Consider the following 24669-nt stretch of genomic DNA (forward strand, 5'->3'; position numbering starts at 1 on the left):
CAAGTATTGCATTTTGCTCTCTTTGATTATTCTTAGTAATTCTTTTTGTTTGCACATGCGACGAAGTACCTCAACATTAGTAACTCTTTGTACCCATGGAATCCTCAACATTCGTCTGTATATATACATCTCAAAGGCATCTATTCTTTTTTCTATTTCAGAGTCCATTGTCCAACTTTCACAGCCATACAGTAAGACAGAAAAAACGTAACATCTGATCATTCGGATTCTAAGCTGTAGACTAAGGTCTGATCTTGTAAAAAATGTTTTCATGCTCATGAATGTTTTCCTTGCTTGTTCGATTCTTGATAGGATTTCTTTTTTTGGATTACACTGACTATTGATATTTGTTCCCAAATATTTTATGGAATTTACCTGTTCTATTATTTGACCCTTGGCATATACCTGTACGTTTATTGGTGTCTTTGAAAATACTAAAGTTTTAGTTTTGGAAACGTTTAGATGTAAACCGAACATTTCGCTGTGGTGAACTACCGCATTTATTATATTTTGTAGTTGTTGTACGTTTCTTGCTATTAAGACGGTATCATCAGCATATCTGATGTTGTTTATGCTGATTCCGTTAATCTTAATTCCGCCTTGGACCTCGTCTAATGCTTTTCTGAATATAGACTTCGAATACAAATTAAAGAGTAGCGGTGATAAGACGCAACCCTGTCTCACTCCTCGTCGGATTTGTATGTCTTCGGATGTTGTGTGCTCTATTTCAATTAATGCTGTTTGGTGCCAGTATAGTTCTGAGATAATTTGCAAGTCTTGTTCGTCAACTCCAGTTGTTCTCAGAATTTAGATCATCTTTTGATGGTTAACGCAGTCAAATGCTTTTCGATAGTCATTAAAACATGCATATACATCTACATTCATGTCTCTGCATCGTTGCGTTAACACATTTAAAGCAAAAAGAGCCTCTCGTGTTCCCAATCCGTATTAAATAGGCATTGGTAATGGCAATTTTGAATAATGTTGTAATATGCTTCCTCTACACCTAATTTGGTTTTTTAAGTTTAATATGCTATACACTCACAGCTACGTTAGATGAAGTATATGGAGCGGGAGTGACACTCCCCATTTGGGAAAAATTGATTTTCAAAAAGCTTTTCTCTTGAACAATTCAATGTTCAAACGACCCTGGCAGTATGCGGACGCGCGTTGTCGTGCATTAATTGAAATTGGGGACCAGCTTATTGTGCAACGGGTACAACAATAGGATCGAGAATAATATGGCGGTAGTCTGTTGCATTTAGAAACTGTTCCAGACAAACGAGATTGTCGATTGCTGAACGATGGTCAATCGTTCAGCAGTGCCAGATTGTCTCCAAATTATTGTCCGTCTTGTATCTGGTGCAAATCCAAATCGGGACTCATCCGGCTCGTCTCAAAACCCAATTTACGTGTTCTTATGAGAGTGCCTGTGTTCGATTTCATCTGGATAACACTGGCACTCTCACAGGTTTTCCGAGCATTTAACCCTACTTCAAGCAGTCTATTTCTTATGGTTTGGCAACTTAAAAACACCTGATGGGTCTCTTGTAGCCTCATTTGTAATTGTGTTGCAGTTACAGTGCGATTTTGCAAAGCCTGCAACCTAATAAAACCGTCTTCAATCTGGTTGGTTATCCTTGTAGGGCCTGTATGAACGTTCAGCAACTTCACCAGTTTCTTGACACCTTAACCACAAACGATTAAGAAGGACGTGTGGAGGACTTCAGCAACGTCTCTTTGACTTTTGCCAATTTGAAGCATCCCGATATAACGCCACTACGTTTCGCAATTTGAATGATGCCTCTCCATTATGGGCAATTGCAATACTAAATAAAAACACACATATACATCGAAAATCCCGTACCAATAAAGAAATATTTCTTTTTATCTTATAGACAAAAAACGCATATTAAAGTTTTGTTAAATTTTTTACAGCCATTCTTATCAGCATTACCGTCTTAGTTGGTACAATAATCGACAAAACAACAAAAAAGTTTAGAAACATAAATTTATTTTTATATTTGCAGCTAACATTGATTTAAAGCTATTAATATAGGTGTCCCATAGATTATTTTGACGTGTATGTAAAGTAAAAAAGAAAAAAAAATCTAAGATGTTAGAAACGGCTACTCGAGAACTGTTTTGACCGTATTGTAATTCTTTGATTTTTTTAAGCACTGTTGAACATTTACGATTTATTTAATTCCAGGCCGAACCTACAATGATCTCAACCAGTATCCAGTATTCCCGTGGGTTTTAACCAACTACGACTCCAAAGATCTCGATCTAAGTCAACCTAGTAACTACAGAGACTTGTCTAAGCCAATTGGTGCCCTTAATCCTAGCAGAAGAGCCTATTTCGAGGACAGATATTCGACGTGGGAACATGAAAGCATCCCTCCGTTTCATTACGGAACGCATTATTCCACAGCGGCTTTCGTTTTCAACTGGCTCATTCGAGTGGTAAGTAAAACTACTAAGTGCTTAACGAGCAGGAATAGCAGAAACACATTTACACTCTTCGCAGAAGTTTAATTTATTTAAATATTTTCAATATAATATAAAATCATGAGATTTCGGTTACAGATTTTGTGTAAAGAATTTGTAATATTGTAAGTGTTTCTTCTTGTATTTTGAATAACTGTTCGAAAGATTTTCGTATCGACATCATATATCATTTATATTCCTGTTTTTTTCTTCTGCGTTTTGCATTTATTATGATTTGTATGTTTCCCTTCTTCGACATTATTTCTTTGTTTTTCAATATCCATTTCATCGATTTCACATCTTAAAACCTTACGTTTTACTAGCGAGTTAAGTTTCATGGCTAAAAAAAATTCCGCCACGGATTGTACCAGTACTAGCAATAAATATCGATAATATTTTTGTTTTTTAATTTTGTATTACTGAAATCTATTGTGATGTTGGGAGCAAATGTGGGAGACATCCGAGGCAGGTGTGATGTTACAATTTCTATAAGTTATTCTTTCGTAGACTAACTACACATTTTTTCAATGAGTCTTGTAACTATTTCTTACTTTTCAGTTTTTATTATATAACTAGGTCTAAGTGTATCCATATTTTAATATTACATTTTACAATCATTTGTTTCCAATTATGAAGATAAACGTGGAAGTACACTATACCATTAAATTTTTTTAAATAGTTTAGGTGGTTAGTGGAGTTTTCATTTTTTACACGGTATCTAGTCTCTATTCATGTTTGCTTGGTTGAAATATCTTCTTCCTGATTTTGAATAATTTCTATCCACCTTGTTGTTTGTTCGAGTATTTTGCATGATCTAGTTCAGTAGCAGAAATTTTATGTTTTTTTAGCATTTTCTCTTTAAGTACTACTTAAAACGTTCAATTTATTTTCGCAGTTAATGTCTTATCGAGATTGGTTTGCTTTCATATTGCCATAGTCTTTGTATTACTGAGATTCATGCTGAATCCTACTTATTTGGTTGTACCTATTATTGTTAGCTGTTTTATATTTTCTTTATTTGCTTTATTATATTTTTTTTTTCATTTCAAATGGTTTTTTCTATTTTCACCCATACCATGATCCACTGTCAGTGTCAAATTGGCAGATTTCTGTTATGTATTTCATGATCGACTTCTTTGTTGCTGGAATATAATCGAATTTAGTTTTAGTGGTTGTATTTGGACTTATCATCTCCATTTTCTTTTTGATTTCTTTATAAGCAAATAACTTGACTCCTAACATGTGTAAGCTGTTTGTAAAGTTTGAACAAAAAATATTGGAGGGTGTTAAAACAATGAGCTAAAATCATTTTAGAATATTTGTAATAAAACACTCTGTATCTGGGTAAGAAGGAATATTTTATTTAAGTGTTTTATGTTAAATCTTCGTATTTTGTGCTAAAGTTTCTCCAGTTACCATATGGACCATTCTTAATGAAATACCCTGGATACTACTAAAACGGATGGAAGTAAAATTGTTTGCAATTAAATTAGTAAAAAGAATTATAGAAGTTTAAAGTAATATCTAAAAAATGGGTTATTTTAAATATTTTGTCTATTGTCTTAATAATAATTGTTTATAGAATAAATCCATTCAGTCATTGTAATAGTTATATAGTCACGGGAGCGTACACTTAAATTACTTTAAGGGTTACATAAGAAAATTGTGAATAATTCAATACTTAAAAATATTAAAAGAGACAGCAGCCCGTGACATTTACGTCATTAACGTTGTCAATATAAACTTTGTTTATGAACAAATTGTGTTCAATTTTATATTAAAAAATGGTACATAATAACAGTAAACAAATAAGGTAAGGTTATTATTATGTCAATCTGTACAAGTGTCCTAAAATCATTACTTACGTTAATTGTTATATCTAGATCTAGAGACTAGTAATTAGGTGTTTTTTCAGTAGCTCTATATTGTTCTTTATTCTTCTACGCAAATGAATATTAGGGAAGTACTATGGAAAAATATAGGCAACTGTGCGGAAATTACCTAACTTTTATTGTCCTGTTTATGAAAAATAATTTAGGCCTGGGGTTGTGTAAAATTTACTCCTGGATTGAATGTTACGACATCTATACTACCAAAAAATCGTGTAAGTTTCGTATAAAGGAAGAACTCTGTAACGTGTGTGAGCTACTCATTGTTATTTACTGATGATTTCCAGTAGATGGCGCCACATGTGAGCGTGTCTTAATCTGCTCCCAATTATTTTATTGAAAATATTCTATGTACAGTATAAAAATAATAAAAAAAGCCTTTATTTATATAGCACAGCGTGCAGTGTACGCATTTACACCGTTAATTTTTATGAAAAAATCTGAAATGTACTATTTTTTCTTGTAAAAGAAAACTGATCCTTATCTTCGGCATTTTAATTTCAATTCAAATAGGTTTTATATAATGTTATTACTTATATTGTATAAAACAATTTATTAAAAGTTCGATTTTATTATGGACGATGATCTTTACAAATCTATCGTTGCGTGTCAATTAAAAAAATAATAATAAAAATAATTTTTTTTAAATTTTTTTGAAAACGATTTCTTGATTGGAAATCCAATCGTCAAAATAAGTATAAAATGTAATTCTCATTACAATCAATTGTGGGTTAATTCCATATAAAATATTATTTAATTTACACATACCACAAGAATCTAAGTTACAGTACCTCATAGGTACAGGTTGTTAAACATTTTTCTACGTTTTCTTCATCTTGGATTTCTCAAGAATCCTGCGGAAAGAACCCTCGCACTTTTCTTCTGTAAAAATGGTTTCAGTTAAATTGGCTCAACGTAGCTTTGGTCATGCTGATCAAAAATTTCTCATTGCCTCTCAATTGTTGCTGAGTTACAGATGTTGAAAGTGTCAGATATAATGTATATATATATATATATATATATATATATATATATATATATATATATATATATATATATATATATATATATATATATATATATATATATATGTATACTGAAAAAGGAATAAACACTTGTAATCAACGCTGATAAGTTAGACTAAAAACACAACTATTTTGGTATGCAGAGGAAGACAGGACAAAGAAGTACTCTTTTTAGTTTACCAAGCTTTCGAAAATCTGTATTTGCATCATCAGGGTGCTACAATAACCAAAATTAGTACAATTTTACAGAATAAAAATTATTTTGTATCTTACAGTAATTGGGGTTAGTTGTCATGCTGTTTAGAAAATGGAATAAACAACTCATCTGGCTGCTACAGACCAACCAATGGTTTCTTTCTCTTGAAAAATGAATGCCATCTCAAGAAACAATCTTTTTGAATAATTACTCTCCGTAAATAGGATTTTTACATTCGGAAAATCAAAAGAATGTCCTGTTCTGTTAGCATGTGTGGCTAGGGAACATCTATCAGGGTGTAACCTAATGTCACTCTTGTGAAGAGTCAAACGGCTGGAAACTTTTTGGGAGGTGTGACCTATATAAGAACCTTTACAGCCTAAACAACTAAATTTGTATACAACATCACTTTTATCTGAGTTTGGTACTTTGTCTTTCAATGACTTGTACAAAAATCCCACAACTAGAGTGCTTTTATAAGCGATTTTTACATTTGGTAAGTATTGAGCAAATATTCTGGTCAATTTTGGAGTGACATCCTAAATAAATGGAAGTGATACAAAATAATTTTAGGAATATTGTTAGTTAGTGAATGGGAACAATAACAGCTAACTTTCATAGCACCTGTATTTTGGGGAGGATTCTCTTATGTGCTGAGTATAACCATAACAGGCGATGTATTGAAGATGATTTTTCTGAGTAAGGGTTCGGGGTAAGAATTATCTAGGAACAACTGTAAAAGGATGTTGAGATTCTTCTTTCTAACTATACTAACTAAACACTAAACATCCTAACTAAACTGACTAACCCTGTTTTACCTCAGAAACAATTGATTTCTGAGTCTTGGGACACTGAGAACTTTTGGATCAGCATTACCAAATCTACTTATCTGCAAAGTTTCAGCCCATTTAACTGAAACCACTTTTACATAAGTAAAAGTGCCGGGGTCCTTTAAGATAAAGACGTCGAACAATAGTTCTGAGACTAGCTACCGATTAAAATTGATTACTTGCTTAGAGATCGACTTACACATTGAGGTTGTTCGAAGTAATCAATTCATGCACGTAGTCCTACAACAATTACAACAAATTTTTACTTTTTAGAAGATTATTTATAAAAGTTTTAGCTTATTGAATTGCGGACACTCACAAAAAATTCATGCTGTAGGCATTTTCTTCAGCATTCCTCATTTGGTTCTCCATTTGACCTTTAGATATATAATTTTAGTTAAAAAATACAGAAATAATAAAAAAGAGCTCTTTCTAATATTATTTTTATACTTTAGGAACCTTTTACGACAATGTTTCTGTCATTACAAGGCGGAAAATTCGACTTTCCGAACCGAATATTTTCATCGATCTCGCTATCCTGGAAGAACTGCCAAAGGGATACCTCAGACGTTAAGGAGCTCATACCAGAGTTCTTCTTCCTCCCTGAAATGTTCGTCAATTCAAATAGGTACCGGTTAGGATTAAACGAAGAAGGAAAACCCATCGCAGACGTAGAACTACCGCCATGGGCGAGCTCACCAGAAGAGTTCGTACGAATCAATAGAATGGCGCTAGAATCTGAATTTGTATCCTGTCAGTTGCACCAATGGATCGACTTAATATTTGGGTATAAACAGAAGGGACCTGAAGCCTTGAGAGCTACCAATTGTTTTTATTACTTGACGTACGAGGGTAGCGTTGATCTCGACGCAATTCAAGACAAAGTTATGAGGGAGGCAATCGAAAACCAAATTAGGAACTTTGGCCAGACTCCTTCACAGCTACTGATGGAACCGCATCCGCCTAGAAGTTCCGCAATGCACTTGGTAAGTAGGATTTTTTATCACTTTTGAAGATTTTATTCCACATTTGTTAAATTTTTTCTCGTACCTATTTTATTTAATTTTTTTAGTCTCCAATGATGTTCTCAACGATTCCCGACGACGTCTGTATGACTATGAAGTTCTTATCCAATAGTCCCGTAGTTCACATTTCGGCCAATACTTATCCACAATTACCGAACCCTTCGGTGGTGACCGTTACCATGCACCAACAGTTTGCAGTCAATAAGTGGAACTCTGCGTATGCTGCTGTCGCTCAATCTCCCAGTTACGCGGACACTCCACAGAACCAAGCCTCCAATTTACCTCTTTCAATGGATGCAGTACTTTGTAAGTATAAATAATTATATTGGCATAAGCTACCAAAATTAAACAAGTTCTGTCGTAACTTTAGGCAGTTTTATTTTCTGCTTTACACATAAATATAATCTTATTGAAATAACTAAAACGTCAATTTGTCGTTCGTTGGCCAATACGAACCTGAGGAACCTGAGGAATGACACTATCGCTTACGCTTGTTGCCAAATCAATTATTATTTTTTATTTATTTATTTCATTAGCCAATGCTTGTTAAATGACTGTTAAAATTTCAATAACAGCGTCGGGCTAAGTCTCCTCTCTTTCATATACAAATTGCGTTGGTGGTTTCAGCTATTTGTGGTTATGGTCATAATACTTGACTTATATCGTTTTATTTTTTAGCAATAAACAACAACAGCAATGCTCAAAACCAAATGCAGAGACGTCATCTAGGAGATAACTTCAGCCAGAACCTGAAAATCCGTTTTAACTGTTTCGTAACCACCGTCGACAGCAAATTTTTAATTGCCTGCGGATTCTGGGACAACAGTTTTCGAGTATTTTCCACGGAAACCGCAAAAATTGTTCAAATAATTTTTGGACATTATGGGGTAGTAACGTGTCTCTCTCGTTCTGAGTGTAACATCACGTCAGATTGCTACATAGCGTCTGGTTCTGCTGATTGTACGGTGTTATTGTGGCACTGGAACGCCAGGACTCAGACCATCGTTGGGGAAGGAGAGGTGCCTACGCCGAGGGCTACGCTTACTGGACACGAACAGCCAGTTTCGAGTGTTGTTATCTCTGCTGAACTCGGCTTGGTTGTTTCTGGTTCCTACGGTAAGTACCAATACTTTTTTCTTTTAATATTGCTATATTCACTCTTAGGTGTATGTTCTAAGGCAATTTCTTTGAAAATCCTATTCCAAAAATGTGCTAGGCAATAGGCAACATACTTTACACCACTCTTTCTGATTGTTAATATTTTTAACTAACAGAGAATAGGAGAAGTCTATTCCAGAAATGTCTTCCGTCAGCTAGGCGATAGGCCATATGCTTTAGAAGGCAGTTACTGGTTGCGAATTATTTCTTCCCAAGGAATTTCTTTAAAATTTCTATTTCAGAAATGATAGGCAAGAAAAATAATAGACAATAATACACTTTACAAAATAGTTGCTAAATCTGTTCTTTAAAATACTTTACAAGATCCTTGCTATAGCATTTTTCATATTAAAATGTTTGCACATCATTCAAGATTTACGACGTCAGAACCCCACAGCGTTGCCAAAACATCAGAATAGTTAGTAAGTGAGGAATTTTTAAAATGTCAACTATTTGTCAAACTATTATATTAACAGTAAATACACTTAGTTTTAAGGCTACTGCAACACACTAAAATCCATTAGAAAACATTTTAATACAAAATTATATATTCTAAATTTTAAACGTATCTCTTTTAGTTATTTAATAGTAAAAACGCCCCGTCATTATTTCTTGTTCAAAATAATCTATCTTATATGAAAGCTTATCAACTTTCTACAGACTATTTATTTGTTTTCGCATAGTACAATCACAATACACAACAATAATTAGTTTTTAAAGCTATTAATCTAAATTTAATATGTATTTATAAATACAATGTATTAATATATATTATATTATGATCAATTTGTGCAAGAAATCAAAACATAAACAAAACTCTTACTCTAAAAAAGCGGCAACACTTTATACACTTTTGCCACACGCTGAACTGTCAAAAAAATTTGAAGTATTCCTGTATCAGTTGCGTACAATTGTCTAATCTATTGAATTAAAATTATTATTTTGTGGAATATTAGACTTAAAGATTTATTTCATAAAATTTATATTATTAATAATAACAAATGTTTTTGGTTATTTAATCAATATAATTCTAAAATTTCCAATATAATGATGATTTTATTTGTCTGATTATTAGTGTTGACGCCTATGAAAGATCGAGCAGTTCCGTATGGGTTTCGTATTATTAGCTGTGTTAGGAAAATTTGAACTCTAAGGTTAACGTTCTGGAAATTTTAAATATAAATGACTTCACTTTATATAAATTGTGACGTGCAACCATTTTTATATGAAAAATGCTATAATTACTATTTGTTTTTTCTAAAGTCTCAGTTCCAGACATGCATTAAACATCCAAGATAATAGGCAACACATATAACTAGAAAACTAGATTCCAGAAATGTCTTTCGTCAACTAGGTGATAGACCACACCCAATTTCTTTAAAATTTCTGTTTCGGGAATATCTTAAATTACCTTGGCAATAAGCAACACACTATACAAGACGGTTACTAATATAGTGATTTTTCTAAAATTCCCGTTCAAGAAATGCATTAAACATCCGAGAAAATAGGCAACACACATAACTAGCAACAACTAACATAACAAACAAAAGTCTATTCCAGAAATGTCACAACACTTTATCCTGGGAGACAAGTAAGACGCTTAACAATAAAATCCTGCTCTGGAAATGCCTTCCTTCAACTACGCAATAAGAAACACCGTTGCTGATTGCCAATCTTTCCTTTTAAAATAATTTTTCCAAAACTCTTGTTCTGGAGATCTAAGCCATTCTAGAAATGCCTCATGTTTTCAACTTACTTTCCAAAACTATTGCTTGTTGCCATTTCTTCTAAAGGATTTTCTTTAAAAATCCTTTTCCAAACATTTACGGCACACCAGGTGAAAAACAACACACTTCATAATGCTACTGATGTGTACCTATCTTTCTTTTTAGGTAAACTTCAATAAAAAACCGTGTTGCAGACATCTCTTGAAATCCTACACGTTAGGCAATACACATAACCCTGTTCTAAATGTCTAAAACATCCTGGACGCTAGTCAACACGTATAATAAGTCTCTTGCCAGTTACAACTATTTTGAGACATTGCTTTCATAAAAAAAAGTTGACTAACATCTTTTACACCAAGGGGCATAATTTTAATCGATTTATTTTTCTCCGTACCTTTATTTCCAAAATATGTAAGCCGAAAATTTTATTCTTCCTATTTATAAGTTAGCTTCCAAATAAGATCGTAAACCAGAAATTATAGGTCATACTGTCATACATTTAAACATCAACTTATACTTTTTAGGTGGTCCTGTATTGGTTCACACCACATTTGGAGATTTACTTCGTTCTCTGGATCCCCCTAATTCGTTTATTTCGCCTGAAAACATAGCGATGTCTCGAGAAGGAGTAATCGTCGTAAATTACGAAAAGGGCAACATAGCAGCATTTACTATTAATGGAAAACGTTTACGTCACGAGTCACATAATGATAATTTACAGGTAAGTGCCGAAAAATATTAGCAAATTGTTGGGTTGTTCTTAAATACTTTTTTTTTAATTGCTAACCTCACATACATAACATAAACATAATATACTGTAAGATAAACATAAACAGTAACGTTTGTTGAAACTACAAAATCTTTAAAAATAGAAAACTACAATGGTTTAGTTATATCAGAACAAGGGATAAGAATGAAGATAAAAAAGAAATACAGTTTGTCTTACTCCAAGCAGTAATTTTATTAGCCGCTTTCTTTGCATTATACACTCATGGACAAAAATATCGAATATTTTGGAATTTTCCAATTTTTTTTGTAGTCACTATTATTTCAAAATAATTTTAGATTACTGATAATACTCATATAGTAGGCTGATGTACTCAACTGGTTTGAAATATTTTGATGTTTATTTTGATGTTTATTCAGTGGTTAGTGTCATTCGTACATTTTATCATAAAAATCCTTCTTCACGTAAAGGAAAAATCATACTAATTCGGTTATTTTTAGTTTAATTTATTAAGTTTAATTAAATATTGTTTTGATTCAACTAAGTTTAAAACAAGTATCTCACCAATTCGGCACTGCGATGAAGTCCAAGTAGCACATATTGTAATTTTGTACGAGGAAGGATATGCACAAAAAGGTATCGCACGACGTCTCAGCAGAACTGAATCTATAGTTTCAAATACCCTAAAAAGGTACCCCGAAACAGGAAATTTTGTAGGAAGGCCTGGTCAAGGAGGCCCAAGGTGCGCAACCGCAATTGATGACCGTTTTTGGTTCTTAATTCTACACGAAATCGTTCATTGACATCGATGCTACTCAGAAATGAGCTATTAAATGTTAGACAAGTTAATGTGAGTTTACAAACAGTTAGACGAAGATCAAAAGAAGCAAACTTACAGCCGCCTAGACGGCCCGCCAAAGTTCCACGTCTTCTCCAGTCATAAAGCTCGTCGTTTGGAATTTGCAAGAACACATATTTAGTGGAATATCGACAACTGGAAAAACGTTCTTTTCACTGAAACCAGAATCCTATTATGGAAGCCAGATGGTCAAAACTATGTCTACAGAAGAGTTGGAGAACGATTCGCCAGCTGCAGTCTCGCCCAGACCGTTAGTTTTGGAGTTGATGGCATAATTATTTGGTAAGGTATTAGTTGGGAGGTATGTACCGCACTTGTGGAAGCGATTGGACAGATGACTTGTGATTCTTCTGTTTAAAACATCCTGCAAGGTCATGTTTTGTCATATGTTGGTTACATTGGATATGAAAGATTCACGTTAATGCATGATAATGCTCGACCACATGCTGCTGCCATAGTGAGTAATTATCTTGATGAGGTCCAAATTCGAAGATTGGATTGGCCACCGTCTAGCCCAGATTTAAATCCAATAGAGCACATGTGGGATCACCTAAAACGCAGCATACGGCAAGGAAATCCTATTCCAAATACGATAAAGCAGCTTCGGCTTGCTGCACAGGATGAATGGAATGCAATTTCACAAGGATATGTCCAAAATTTACTTGCAAGCATGTTGAGAAAAATGCAAGCAGTAATAAGAGCTAGAGGGAGGAATACTCGTTACTGATCCTCCACTTCTTTCAGTTTAAACCAGTTGTTTAAGCAATTTAAATTATCATTTAAGTTTAGAGTAAAACAACCTTATTTACCTAATATTAAACATTTATTTTTTTCACAATTTTCTCCGCATAAAAACTTAAAATTGTTCATTAAACATTGTTAAAATAAACTCTATTTTACAATAAACGACTTGCTTGACCAGAATTTATTTAGAAAAAACAAAAATTTGAAAATTCCAAAATATTCGATATTTTTGTCCATGAGTGTAGATTGGTATTATTTTACAGTTCTTGTTCTTGTGCTTATTTTACTGTATAAGTAAAATTGTTATTATTTGTCTGTATAAATAAAGTTTATTAGGATTTTTTTGTACTTTAGTCATGTTCTAATTAGTTAAAAGCTCTGTAATGATCAATCAATCTAATATAGAAGTAACTGCTCGTATATCTGCATTGTTGGAATAGTAAATAGTATTTATTTTAATTCTCTTCGTTTTTCAGTGCCTATTACTAAGCCGTGATGGAGAATATTTGATGACTGGTGGCGACAAAGGAATCGTTGAAGTTTGGAGGACGTTCAACTTGGCACTGCTCTACGCCTTTCCGGCATGTGATAGTAGCGTTAGGTCACTTGCATTATCACACGATCAAAAGTGAGTATAGGCTTATTTAAACTGTATTTAAAACATTTGGGCTGTTTTTGGCGACTAGTATGACCAAATCTGCTTAATTTTGGGAGAATTATTAATAATATTGGTTGTTCTAATAATCAAACGTTTATATTTATCATCTTAAACTTTTCTGGCAATTTCATTGCGTTTTTTATGTGCTTAGAGTGATGTAGTTCCTTTTTACGATATATAAATCAACTAAATCTCGATGTATCTAACCTAAAATTCACTTTGAGAGTCAATGTTTAGCCACAACCAAAAGTTTCTCTCATTCTTGCCAACTTAGAATAAATTGACACACACTAAGTAATTTAAAGTATATTAAATACAAGATGTGTCTAACCATCTCGAGGACGATGGCAGTTAATTTACTCAGTAGTATTCAGTTCAATCAAGCTTCCTGTTGTCTTGGAAGGACTACATAGAAAACTTGGAGATTGTATTATCTCGCAAGCTCGAGAGTAGATGAAAAAACAAATAAAAAATATTGAAAGTACGAAAAATATTGATAATAAGCAACACTCACGTGTGTAGGGATACTTAATCATTTTAACAGGACGAGTTGAAAAGTTATACGTATATTAGCAATTTTTAAATTCATATTTCGAATTTTTTAACGAGAATATGTATATTTTCAGGTTCTTATTAGCTGGTCTAGCACTGGGTTCAATCGTAGTTTTCCATATTGACTTCAATCGGTGGCATCACGAATTCCAGCAACGCTACTAGAATAGCAGCCAACAGACTGCCTGCTTGAGATGTAAACACTTAATTAGTACCAGCCGGTACATACTAACGCGTTAAGATAATTGTTTATTTTTATTTATTAAGATAATTTTACTTATTATACATTTACCTTGCGTACTATTCGAAACTAGTTATTTTTGTGCAATAAAAGCTTTTCCAATGAGTTGTAATGTTGGTGGTTTATGAATTTTTTTAGTTGTTAATCACGACTCTAAATAATAACAGATTTTTCGCAAAAGTTGCATAGAAATGATGGTTGTAAAAGATACAGAACAGAGCAGAACCGAGGACAAGGAATAATTAATGAAGAATTTACACCAAAAGGAAACGTCCGTGAAAACTAATTGTGTTGCATAGTGTGGTTCAACTAAATGACTCTCTAGAGACTTTAATTAAATATTGTGACTACTTTTTTAAGTAGATCTTCATCACGCAATATATAAACCTTCTATAATTAGTATTCTTTCCTCTTTGATGCTTCTTTAACATTATCTGCATCAACTGCATCCATTTATATAACTTCTTGGAGGTTTTACAATAGCACATTGTTTGGAACCTACTCTTCTTCTGGCATCATCATATAACATAACAAATAGACAAGAAGCTTTGCATTCCACGACCATATCTTGAAGAATATTCTATGATTTCCAGTCATTTTCTGTCATGGTCTTTATAAAACTGTTTGTTCTTCAATTTTGAGTTCTAAATACTTGACTTCTTGATGATGCATCTTTCGCGTGTCTTCTTTTTTGGTTAAGTGAGGTTATGCTAGGTTAGGTTTTACTAATACAACTTGTTTCGTGTTTCTTTTTTCTTTTATTGCCATTTCTTAATTCTTTTCCCCTGATTATGAGACAATGTACTCTAAAAAATATTTCTGTGTCACTATGGATTTTTGTTGAATCTTTTTTCTTCTTTTGCTTATATTTGTTATTACTCCATGACCCTTCCGTCTTCTTTTTCAAGAATATGAGTTCAAACAAGTCCAAAGAAAATGTTTATGTAACTCTATCACTTCTTGTTTAACTACTTTTCTTTTTTTTCTGCTATTTTCTTCTATTAATTACTCTGTGAGACTGCATTCTTCTTTCTCAAAAATATGAGTTCAATAAAGTCCAAACAAAATGGTTCTCTGTGACGCTATAGGTTCTTTTTTAACCACTTTTCTTGTTTCGTTCTTTTTTATTTCTTCTATTAATTAGTCTGAGACACGTCATTCTTCTTTGTCAAGATTATCAGTCCAATAGTGCCCCAAGAAAATGTTTCTGTCGTGCTATACATTCTTGTTACCGCACTTCACTTCTTATTTTACCTTTTATTCCATCAGTTGACTACTGTGTGGTAGTTACTTTTTCTTGTCCATGATTATGAGTCAATGAAGTCTAGAAATAGATTCTCAAATGATGATAGATTGGTATTAAAATCATTCTTTTTTTCTATTAATTATTCTATAAGTGTCCCTTCTTATTTCTCATGAATATAGGTTCAAGAAAGTTCGGAAAAATATTTTTGTAATGTTATGGATTCTTTATAAACCACTTTTCTTCTTTTTTTTTCTTCTACTGGCTACTCTACGGTTCGTCCTTCTTCCTATGATTGTGAGTCAATGAACCCTGGAAAAATATTTTTATGATTGTAAATATTGTTAAACCTCTTTACCCATTTTCTCTATTTCTCTCTGCGAAAGTTCCTTTTCTTTTCGCTCTCTATGAGTTGAAATAAGTACAGAAAAATGTTGCCTGGTGTTAAAATTTACTTAATTTTTTCCTTCTTCCTGTTCGGTGTGATTCTTCTCTTGTTTCTGATCGTTGTGCTTCGAATAAAAGCAAGAAATGCACATCCTCAATGTCTTTAAACCAAGATTTCAATATAGAGACTTATTTAACAACTAAAAAATATACCATAATGGATGTAACATAGACTCACTACACCTTGTTGAGTTTGACCGTTACCGTAGGTATATGTAGATAGCATTTCTTTTAGTGAAATAATTTTAAATATTCGATTTTAATCATTATAGTATTTAATACTTAACCCTTTTGAAAATAACGTATATTTGTTTTATTTTGTGTAGCTTACTATGAAATAATCAGAAGAGGTGATGGAATTGATTGTTATTTAGAAGCTTTAGTCATTAAACAATTAAATGTAATTCACGAAACGATCCAAAAAATATTTTAAGGAGTTGGTTGCTCTATAAATACAAGTTTAAATCACTTAAATAGTCCCTTGTTCTCTCACTCATTCATTTTTATTGTCAGATATATATTTTTACCTGGTTTGTTAATTTTGAATCATCCTATAGCCTGGAGTAGTTACCTTCTATGATTGCTTTGACACATATTTTTTTTAGTTAAACTTTCTTCAACATTTGAAGTTCTTGTCCTTTTTCGTTTGTCTTATATAATTTATGGACTTTTCATCGTTGTTGTTGTTGTTTTTCGCCTACCTCACATTTTCTTTTTGTTAGAAGCTCAATCCCAAAAAAGCTGTCACTTCAATTCTTCTTTGGACCCACTAGGTGGCACTTTTATGAGTGCATTCCGTATGTCGCTGGTGTTAAGTATCTTCGTATTATTATCTAACCTTGAATAGTTATTTTTTATTTAGCATCAATCTTCTTTAAACTAGCTTTTTTTCATTTATTGCTTCATTGTTTCAGTTGTATTTTGTTTAGCTCACATTTTTTTGTCAGAAGATCATTTCAAACATCTCTCACCAAATTAATCCTTTCAATCAGTAGGTGGCGCTACTTTGAGTATGTTCGATATATCAGGAGCATGTAAGCTCTCCATTTTAATGTCATTTATTATGACTAAATATTTATTATAGTCGACATACCAACAATCTTATTTTAGCCCTGATTTCTTTGCATATTAGCGTTTATGTTAATGTTGTTCTCCTTTATCTTAGTTAGTTGACAGAAATAGCAACAAATAGTGCGCTTCTCTCACCATTACGTAGTCTTACTGTCTTCTATGAATGAGTCATGTTTAAATACTAATTCTACTCGTCCGCTGTCGGTCACATGTTGTTTCAAAGAAGTAGGATTAATAAAGGGATCATCTACTGCTAGCGGAGCCCAAAAAATGTGTTAAAACGCCAGTTAACACAATTACTATTATTCAAAATACCACACCTTAAAAACTAAATTAACTAATCAGTAAAAAAATATACCTTATTCAGAAAAATGTGTTTAAAGATGGACAAATGTGTACTTAAGTGATTTTTTTCGTAATAATTGAGCAAACAACATTTCTCTGTAAAATATTGGAACACTTAATAAAATAATTGTTATATATCCCATCATACATTTTGATTATTTTCATATAATTAATTTTAAGGCTTTGTACTTGCCCTAGGAACACAAGATATGAAGTTAATAGAATTTGAAATTAAAAAAAAATTGCTAAAATTTGACAATAAAAGGCTAGAATCAAGTTATTTTTTTGAAAAATAAATTAAAAAATATTAGTTGAAACAAAAATCGACATCCACTGACTGTGATCGTTGCATTTCCTATAAAAACATTCCAAATTGTATTACAAAAATATTGGTAATATAAAAGTGAATGGATCTAGTCGACTAGTCATATATAAAGATAGTTCGAAGACTTTTCTATAGTTTAATACTTAGAGAATGCATATAAGTCAAAATTTGGTCACATATTTATGAAGACTTGTCTCTCCCGTTCAATGAACACAGAAAAATATCTGTAACTTGTTGAATTTTTAACTGAAACCAATTTTTATATCATCATCTTAGATCTCAATGTTTTTGTTACAAGCTATGCCAGTACTAACAACTATTAACTAAGATATTGTCTAGTACGAAGTCATGCAATAAGTTTTTGATAAGTTGTGGTAGGTGTACAAACCTAATATTCTATGTTTTTTCCATAACAGCTTTTCAGAAACATATCAGATTGGTTTTTTGTGAGGAAATACCGAAACAACGGCTTAAAAAAGCACAACATTCGTTCGAAATATTTTTACTGATGACTGTTTCGGAATTCAAACCGAATTTACGTGCAGAAGATTTGAAAAATCCTTAAATTGCCACGTCCTATTTACTGATTGACTAAAAAATTGTAAATAAACTGAAACTAGGGCAAGTACACAAAGGAGTCAATCCTGCAGATGGTGTACAATCGACATAACCTTAATTAACTAAATTCTCCTACTAGCACGTGTTACATGAATGTAGTCGTTTATATAAGTATAACAAATATAACTATTTTTGCAAATTATTGAGTTTTCAAATTCTTTCAAAGGTCGATGATGATCTCATTATAAACAAATTGTGCCAAATTTACATTCTGGGTAAACGCGTTGTTAAAAACTTTGGACTACTTGATAACCTTTCCTTTAGAACGAATTTTTTGTTATGTAATAAACGGGGAAACTCTTTTGAGTTAAAAAAAATTATATTTAAAGATCAACTATTTTGCTTTTTTTATTTTTTCTTTTTGATTCATCATTATCTACAATTTTGTGCAAATTTTTTATCACAGTCATTTAATCATCTCAGTTTCGGTTCTTTTGTATCAGGTTTCTTTAACATTTAAAATATAATTTCATATTCATTGGTCATTTTTATTTGTTATTGCAGTGTTCTGTAAAAATAATGATTAGACAGAGAATTAATGACGTCATGATATGTGTTGGCCTCACTGACAATTGACAAAATGTCAGTGTACGTCCTGAAGTATTTTGACATCTAATGCATTTTATGATAATTGTCAGTTAAGTGTAAAGTAAACTTGTAGAATACACTGTGAAGAATCACTGCAACAATAAAAATAGATCTATATGATATAAAATATTATTGTTTAGTTGATTTTTAAATATGTATTATTCAAAAACTGGATAATGTGCATTTTTTCCAATTACAACTCTTGTTTTAATTTCAATATCCTATTATTTAGAAAATTAAAACTGTTGATACTTCGTAGAGTACTTTAAACATAACATTTTGTAAATAATTCTCTTTTTCCAGAAAAGTAGTCTATTTCCTGTATGATTTTCTAAAAATTGAAACCCTGATCTACTTTTTAGTATCGTCAATTAGAAATTGTCCAATTACGTAATTGGAAACTTGTGTAAATTAAAAATTGTATATCTAAAAATATAACAAGGTGTAAATTGACAGATCGAATGTATTTTTTCTAATCGGGTACTGCCTTGTCGGTTGTACTGCATCTGTTAGCTGGTTATTTTTGAAAATTAGTTAAGTGCTGTTGTTTGAACGTTTAAATCAAAGAGCATTAGAATTTTCTATGTTGTTTCTCACATAATGTTATTAATATCAATAAAAAGTTTTATCTGGATGATTTTATTATTAGAAATATTTTAAAACATCACAATATTACAATTTTTATAAAGCACTGCACTGCAATGGGCTCTTGGTTATAATATAATTCTTCTTTACTGGATGTTGGTATTACCTCTTTTCTCTCGGCACACAGCCAAGGTGATTTTAGTTTCGGGCTGCTTAACATATCTATATTCTTTATTAACTGTCAAAAATTTGTATTTAAAATTAATAATGCATTAGTCATTCGTCATCTCCTTTTATTTGTCTTATTCTCAGTAAAGGTAGCCAATTATTAACGTTTTCTTGTTAAGTTTCTTATGTCGTTATTATCCTTTCTTTCTATATTTATCTCATTTTCAGATTTTTGTCGTCGCCCACTTTTTTCTTTCCTTTTATTCTGTCTTTCGGTTTTTGTTTTCCCAATATTTTTTTTGTTCCACTCCTTTTTAAATATAACTGTAGCTATTTAATATTCTTCTCCTATCTCTCTGTTTTCTCTTCACTTTTTCTTTTTTGGTCCATCTCTCACTTCATCATTCTACTTTGTTTTACTCGATCTCCATACCTTTTCCTCATTATTTTTTATTAATTTTCTTCTGTCTCTCTTTTTCTCTCCTCTTCCTATTTCTTGGCACATTTGAATTATTTTTTTCGGTATGACGGTACGGCTATATATATTATCTCCCCTTTTTACTTCATCCCTTTCTTTATATCAGTTTAGCTCCTTTTTGATTTTCTCCCGTCTCTCTACATTTCTCCCATTTTTGGTACAGCTTTCTCTATGAGTTTCTTAGGATGATTGTCCAGTTATATCTCCTACCTTCTATTTTACTTTTTTCGCTGCACATCTGTCTGTATACTTCTACATATGTCCCTATCTTAGTTTTCCGTTTTTCCATTTTCTGAATTTCTGTTTTTTCTCCTACCTCTTTCTTTCTTAGTTTCTTTTGTCTGTTATCTCCAATATCTTTTTCCTCTTCCCCTTTTTCCCTTCTCGCCTTTCTTTTCAGTTCGTTTTCCTGTCTTTCATCTTGAAGGAGTAAATAGTGACCTCATAATTTTGTATTACTATGAAATCCACCTTAAGTTTGTAATAAACCAATTAATCCAAAAAGCGTTCGAAGGAAATTGGCGAATTACTTTATATTAACAAGAAGCTAATTATTTTCTTATATAAATATAATTGTATTGTTACAAAAAACACAGCTACAAATAATAGCTTTGCATATGGAAAACTTTAATCATTTAGGGTGTTACAAGTGAGATGCTAAGCAATATTAAAAGCATGCAATAATTTTGTTGAAAAATGTATGCGAGGAACAAACTAGGAAATATATGTTTTTGAGGTGATGTTTTTACAACATTACTTAGCTAGATGTAAGTTTTTAAGCACCATAAAGTTGCTTACAGCTTGCACATCCAAAACCAGCAATTGTTAAGGCCATATCGGCGCACTTTTTCGACATAGTGTGTGCCTCGTTTGAGAAACGAGGCACACACCATGCCCCAAAAACACATTCCCTCCAGCAATTGTATATTATTACCTAAATATTGCAAATCTGTCCAACTAAATCAAACTTATTGTAAATAAGTAAGATGGTTTCGTTTTTTTTTATGAAGCGCTGTCAACTAATTGTGTATTGAAATATTTACTTAACGTATTATTTTACTACTTATGGAAATATGTACTTAACTGTAAGAAATATGATATGTTTGATGTTAGCAATAATATTTCATTCATTTGTATACATGATAAACTATAAAATAAATGTGTTTTGTTCAAGACTGGCGTTTTATCCACCTTTATTACATGATTTTTTTTAAAATTATAAAGAAAAATTTGTTTTGTCTGGATAGTTCTGCAAGTTCATCTGCAAATTATCTACATACGGTTTTTACAAGGCGATTTAGGGACTAATGAGTCCTTAGTAATAGTAATACGCAATTAAGTAACCGATATTTAGTTACCTTAGTTGCTTCATTTAAAAAAATTCGACCGATGCCTTCGCCAAAAATTTAACTATCTGTTTTGGCCGAACGATCAAATTGTCTGACCGACGTTTTACTTTATCTAGACCATTCTTTAAAAAAATTTGATTACCAGCTCACCATAATTTCATTTTTGTAAAAATCAACTTTTAATATTGCAATTAGAAAAATACAGCAGACAATCAAAGGCAAATTTGCCGCCCCCCTTCCAACACTTTAGACATACATACTATTATTTAAAGAAATGTGCAGAAGATCATAATATAACAATAATAATTTGTAAATAGATAAATACTGACTTAAACATTTAGACTAATCTCCATGATCCCACGTCCATATATGATCCTAATGTTTATCCTAATTTAATAACCATGATCCAACGTCCAGAATATGTATATCCTAATATCCTAATTTAAACGTCCATTTAATTAAAATAAACCCTGAATAGAAACATAAACACATAAAAAAACCAACAACGCACTTTTCGGGGTTTCGTCTCGGAAAACTTTTTGACAATATCTTGAATGTCCAATTTCGCACACACTTCATGTTCTATAGATAACATTGCTAAAGCAGAAAGTCTATCTTGCTTCATTGAGGATCGCAAATAGTTTTTAATAATCTTAAGTTTTGAAAACGACCGCTCACCCGTAGCTACACTAACAGGTAGAGTTAGGAATATACGTACTATTATAGTTAAGTTTGGAAATGTTGATACAAGATTATTTTCGTAAATATATTCAAGAATATCACTAGGACTTTTTTCTGTGGAAAAAAATTGTTGAATAGCTTTAATTTCTTCATATAAATCGGTTGCACTAATGTCAGTCTCTGAGTTGTTTAGGTCTGATCAGGTCTGTAAGGACTTTCACTTTCTCACAATTGGTTTTAAGTTCATCATCGTTTTTAACTTTGGTTATGCCATATATTACACTGTCCTACTTAATACACTGTCCAGGGAGGGTTTTTACTGTCTGGGTTATGCGGACGATTTGGTAATTGTAGTCCGAGGACGCTTTACCAAAATAATTTCGGAGAGACTTCAAGTCGCTCTGAGGATGGTGGACAGCTGGTGTGAGGAAGAAGGCCTGAAGGTTAACCCTAAAAAAACATCTGTTGTTCCCTTCACCAGAAAAAGAGCACTGCAAGGCTTACAGCCACTAGTGCTCAAGGGAGTAGAAATCCCATTCACAAGTCAGGCCAAGTACTTAGGTGTAATATTCGACCAGAGGCTGACATGGAATGCACACATTCAGAAAGTCACACAGAAGGCCACTATGGCCCTGAACACATGTAGACGAATGTGTGGTAAGAATTGGGGGTTAAATCCTAAAATGAACCTCTGGTTATACACAAGGGTTATAAGGCCCATGATAACTTATGGTTCAGTGGCGTGGTGGAACAAAACGCAACAGTCCGGGGCGATTCGATTGCTCAGTAGCACACAAAGGCTTGCATGCTTGAGTGTTACAGGAGCCATGAGAACAGCCCCAACGGACGCGCTAGAAGTTCTGCTAAACCTACCACCTCTGCATATATACATAATGAGTGAAGCCAGATCAACAGTACATCGGTTGATCCAAGGTCAAGCTCCAATAAGTATGATGCAGGGAGCTGATAACTTAAGGCTATACCAGGACATAAAGGCAGACCCCGTTCTAGGAATGCCTGTAGACCGAATGGTTACGAGGTATAGTTTTAACAAAAATTTTCAAATTACAATACCAAAAAGAGAGGACTGGGAAACTGGTCCGCCGCTAACAGCATACTCAATATGGTATACGGACGGCTCCAAAACGGATACAGGTACGGGGGCTGGAATATATGGCATAAAACCAAGGACGGAAGTCCGGGTATGTCTAGGAACATACGCGACCGTATTTCAAGCCGAATTAGCTGCTATACACAGGTGCGCTATGGAACTAATCGGCCGAAATGTAGTTAACGACTCCATCGCTATCTATTCGGATAGTCAAGCGGCTCTCAGTTCGGTACAGGTCGATTCATGGCTGGTATGGAACTGTTTGGATGTCCTCTCTCAGGTGGAAAGTCAAAACAGGTTGACACTTGCCTGGGTGCCGGGACATAAGGGTCATCGTGGCAACGAGAAGGCCGATGAATTGGCCCGAGAAGGCGCATCTACGCCACTGGTTGGTCCGGAACCCTTCTTTGGAACCGCAAATACGATAAAAAGGGCAGCCATACACAAATGGGTGCAACAGAAGTCTCTTGAGTGGTGGAACAACTCACCAGGACAGAGGCAGGCCAAACAGTTCATCAAAGGACATTCGGCTAAATTTACAGCAGACTTACTTTCGCACAGACGCAGGACTGTCAGAATGATAGTGGGTCTGCTCACTGGGCACTGTAGACTCAATAGACACTTGAGTCTCATAGGCCTGACAGAAGAGAACACATGTCGTTTCTGTCTGGAAGAAGAGGAAACCGCTCTACACGTTCTGTGCCATTGCGAAGGTCTCGCACGAATGCGGTTTCTAGAACTCGGAGAGGAAAAACCGGAAGCACCAGGCTACATGAAAAGGCCACTATCAAGGCTGTTGAGTCTCATTAAGAGGACCAAGCTAGATGAAGTGCTTTAAAATAAGGGGGAAACACAATAGATCTGTAAAGGTCGCAGTGTATCAGGCTCTATTGGTCGCCCCATTTTCTACATTCTACATTCTACATATATTACACTAAAAATGTGTGTTGTTAAAGTAATTGGAACCGTTTAGTGGAGCTCCTGGAGCATTCAAAACAGTAAAACCTCGGATTAGAGTTACAGTAAACGAATTAATATGATCGATGTGGGATATTGTTTTTAAAACTATAAATTGCAATGTTTACCCAAAATTTTTTTGTGCACTCTATTTTTTTTATTGTTAAAACAAATTATTATAAAAAATTAATGTTTGACCATATATTTTCACTTTAAACATTTTTTTTTATTTATGTGTTAAATCTTACCTGAGTAGACATATAGGAATATTTTTCAAAGATACCTGTGTATAAAAATAGCAGTAGGGATGTCGAACAGATAGAAAAACGTGGAGGGGAGAGCTAAGGGACAGCTGCTATGTACAATGGAATGTCTCAGCTAGTTTAGTTGCAAGTAACACGTGTTCTGTATAACAGTGAAAATTTGGTTTTTTAGTGAAAAATTCTTGTATATTTTTGTACTGGAAGGTGTATTGAAGACGACGTTTTTATATTGAACTATTACAAATTATTTCGTATTGCTTAATTTGGTAAGTGATTAGATTGATAACTACAGTTCATTATTGAATTAATTAAATAATAA

The 24669-nt window shown here is 33.0% G+C and overlaps 1 protein-coding gene across 10 annotated transcripts in view; it reads left to right on the top strand.

The window, feature by feature from the left end:
- The window catches only part of rg (A kinase anchor protein rugose), a 742603-nt gene extending 721441 nt beyond the window's left edge, over nt 1–21162 (top strand). For all 10 annotated transcript variants that reach the window (XM_072537071.1, XM_072537077.1, XM_072537078.1 and 7 more), the window contains 7 exons: nt 2213–2466; nt 6886–7416; nt 7503–7761; nt 8134–8571; nt 10865–11061; nt 13147–13298; nt 13955–21162. In XM_072537071.1, the coding sequence (XP_072393172.1) occupies nt 2213–2466; nt 6886–7416; nt 7503–7761; nt 8134–8571; nt 10865–11061; nt 13147–13298; nt 13955–14045 (1922 nt within the window). In that variant the 3' untranslated portion in view covers nt 14046–21162. The remainder of the gene's footprint in view (nt 1–2212; nt 2467–6885; nt 7417–7502; nt 7762–8133; nt 8572–10864; nt 11062–13146; nt 13299–13954) is intronic.
- The last annotated feature ends 3507 nt before the right edge of the window (nt 21163–24669 follow it).

This window comes from Diabrotica undecimpunctata, chromosome 7, assembly GCF_040954645.1.
Source record: "Diabrotica undecimpunctata isolate CICGRU chromosome 7, icDiaUnde3, whole genome shotgun sequence".
NCBI lineage: Eukaryota > Metazoa > Arthropoda > Insecta > Coleoptera > Chrysomelidae > Diabrotica > Diabrotica undecimpunctata.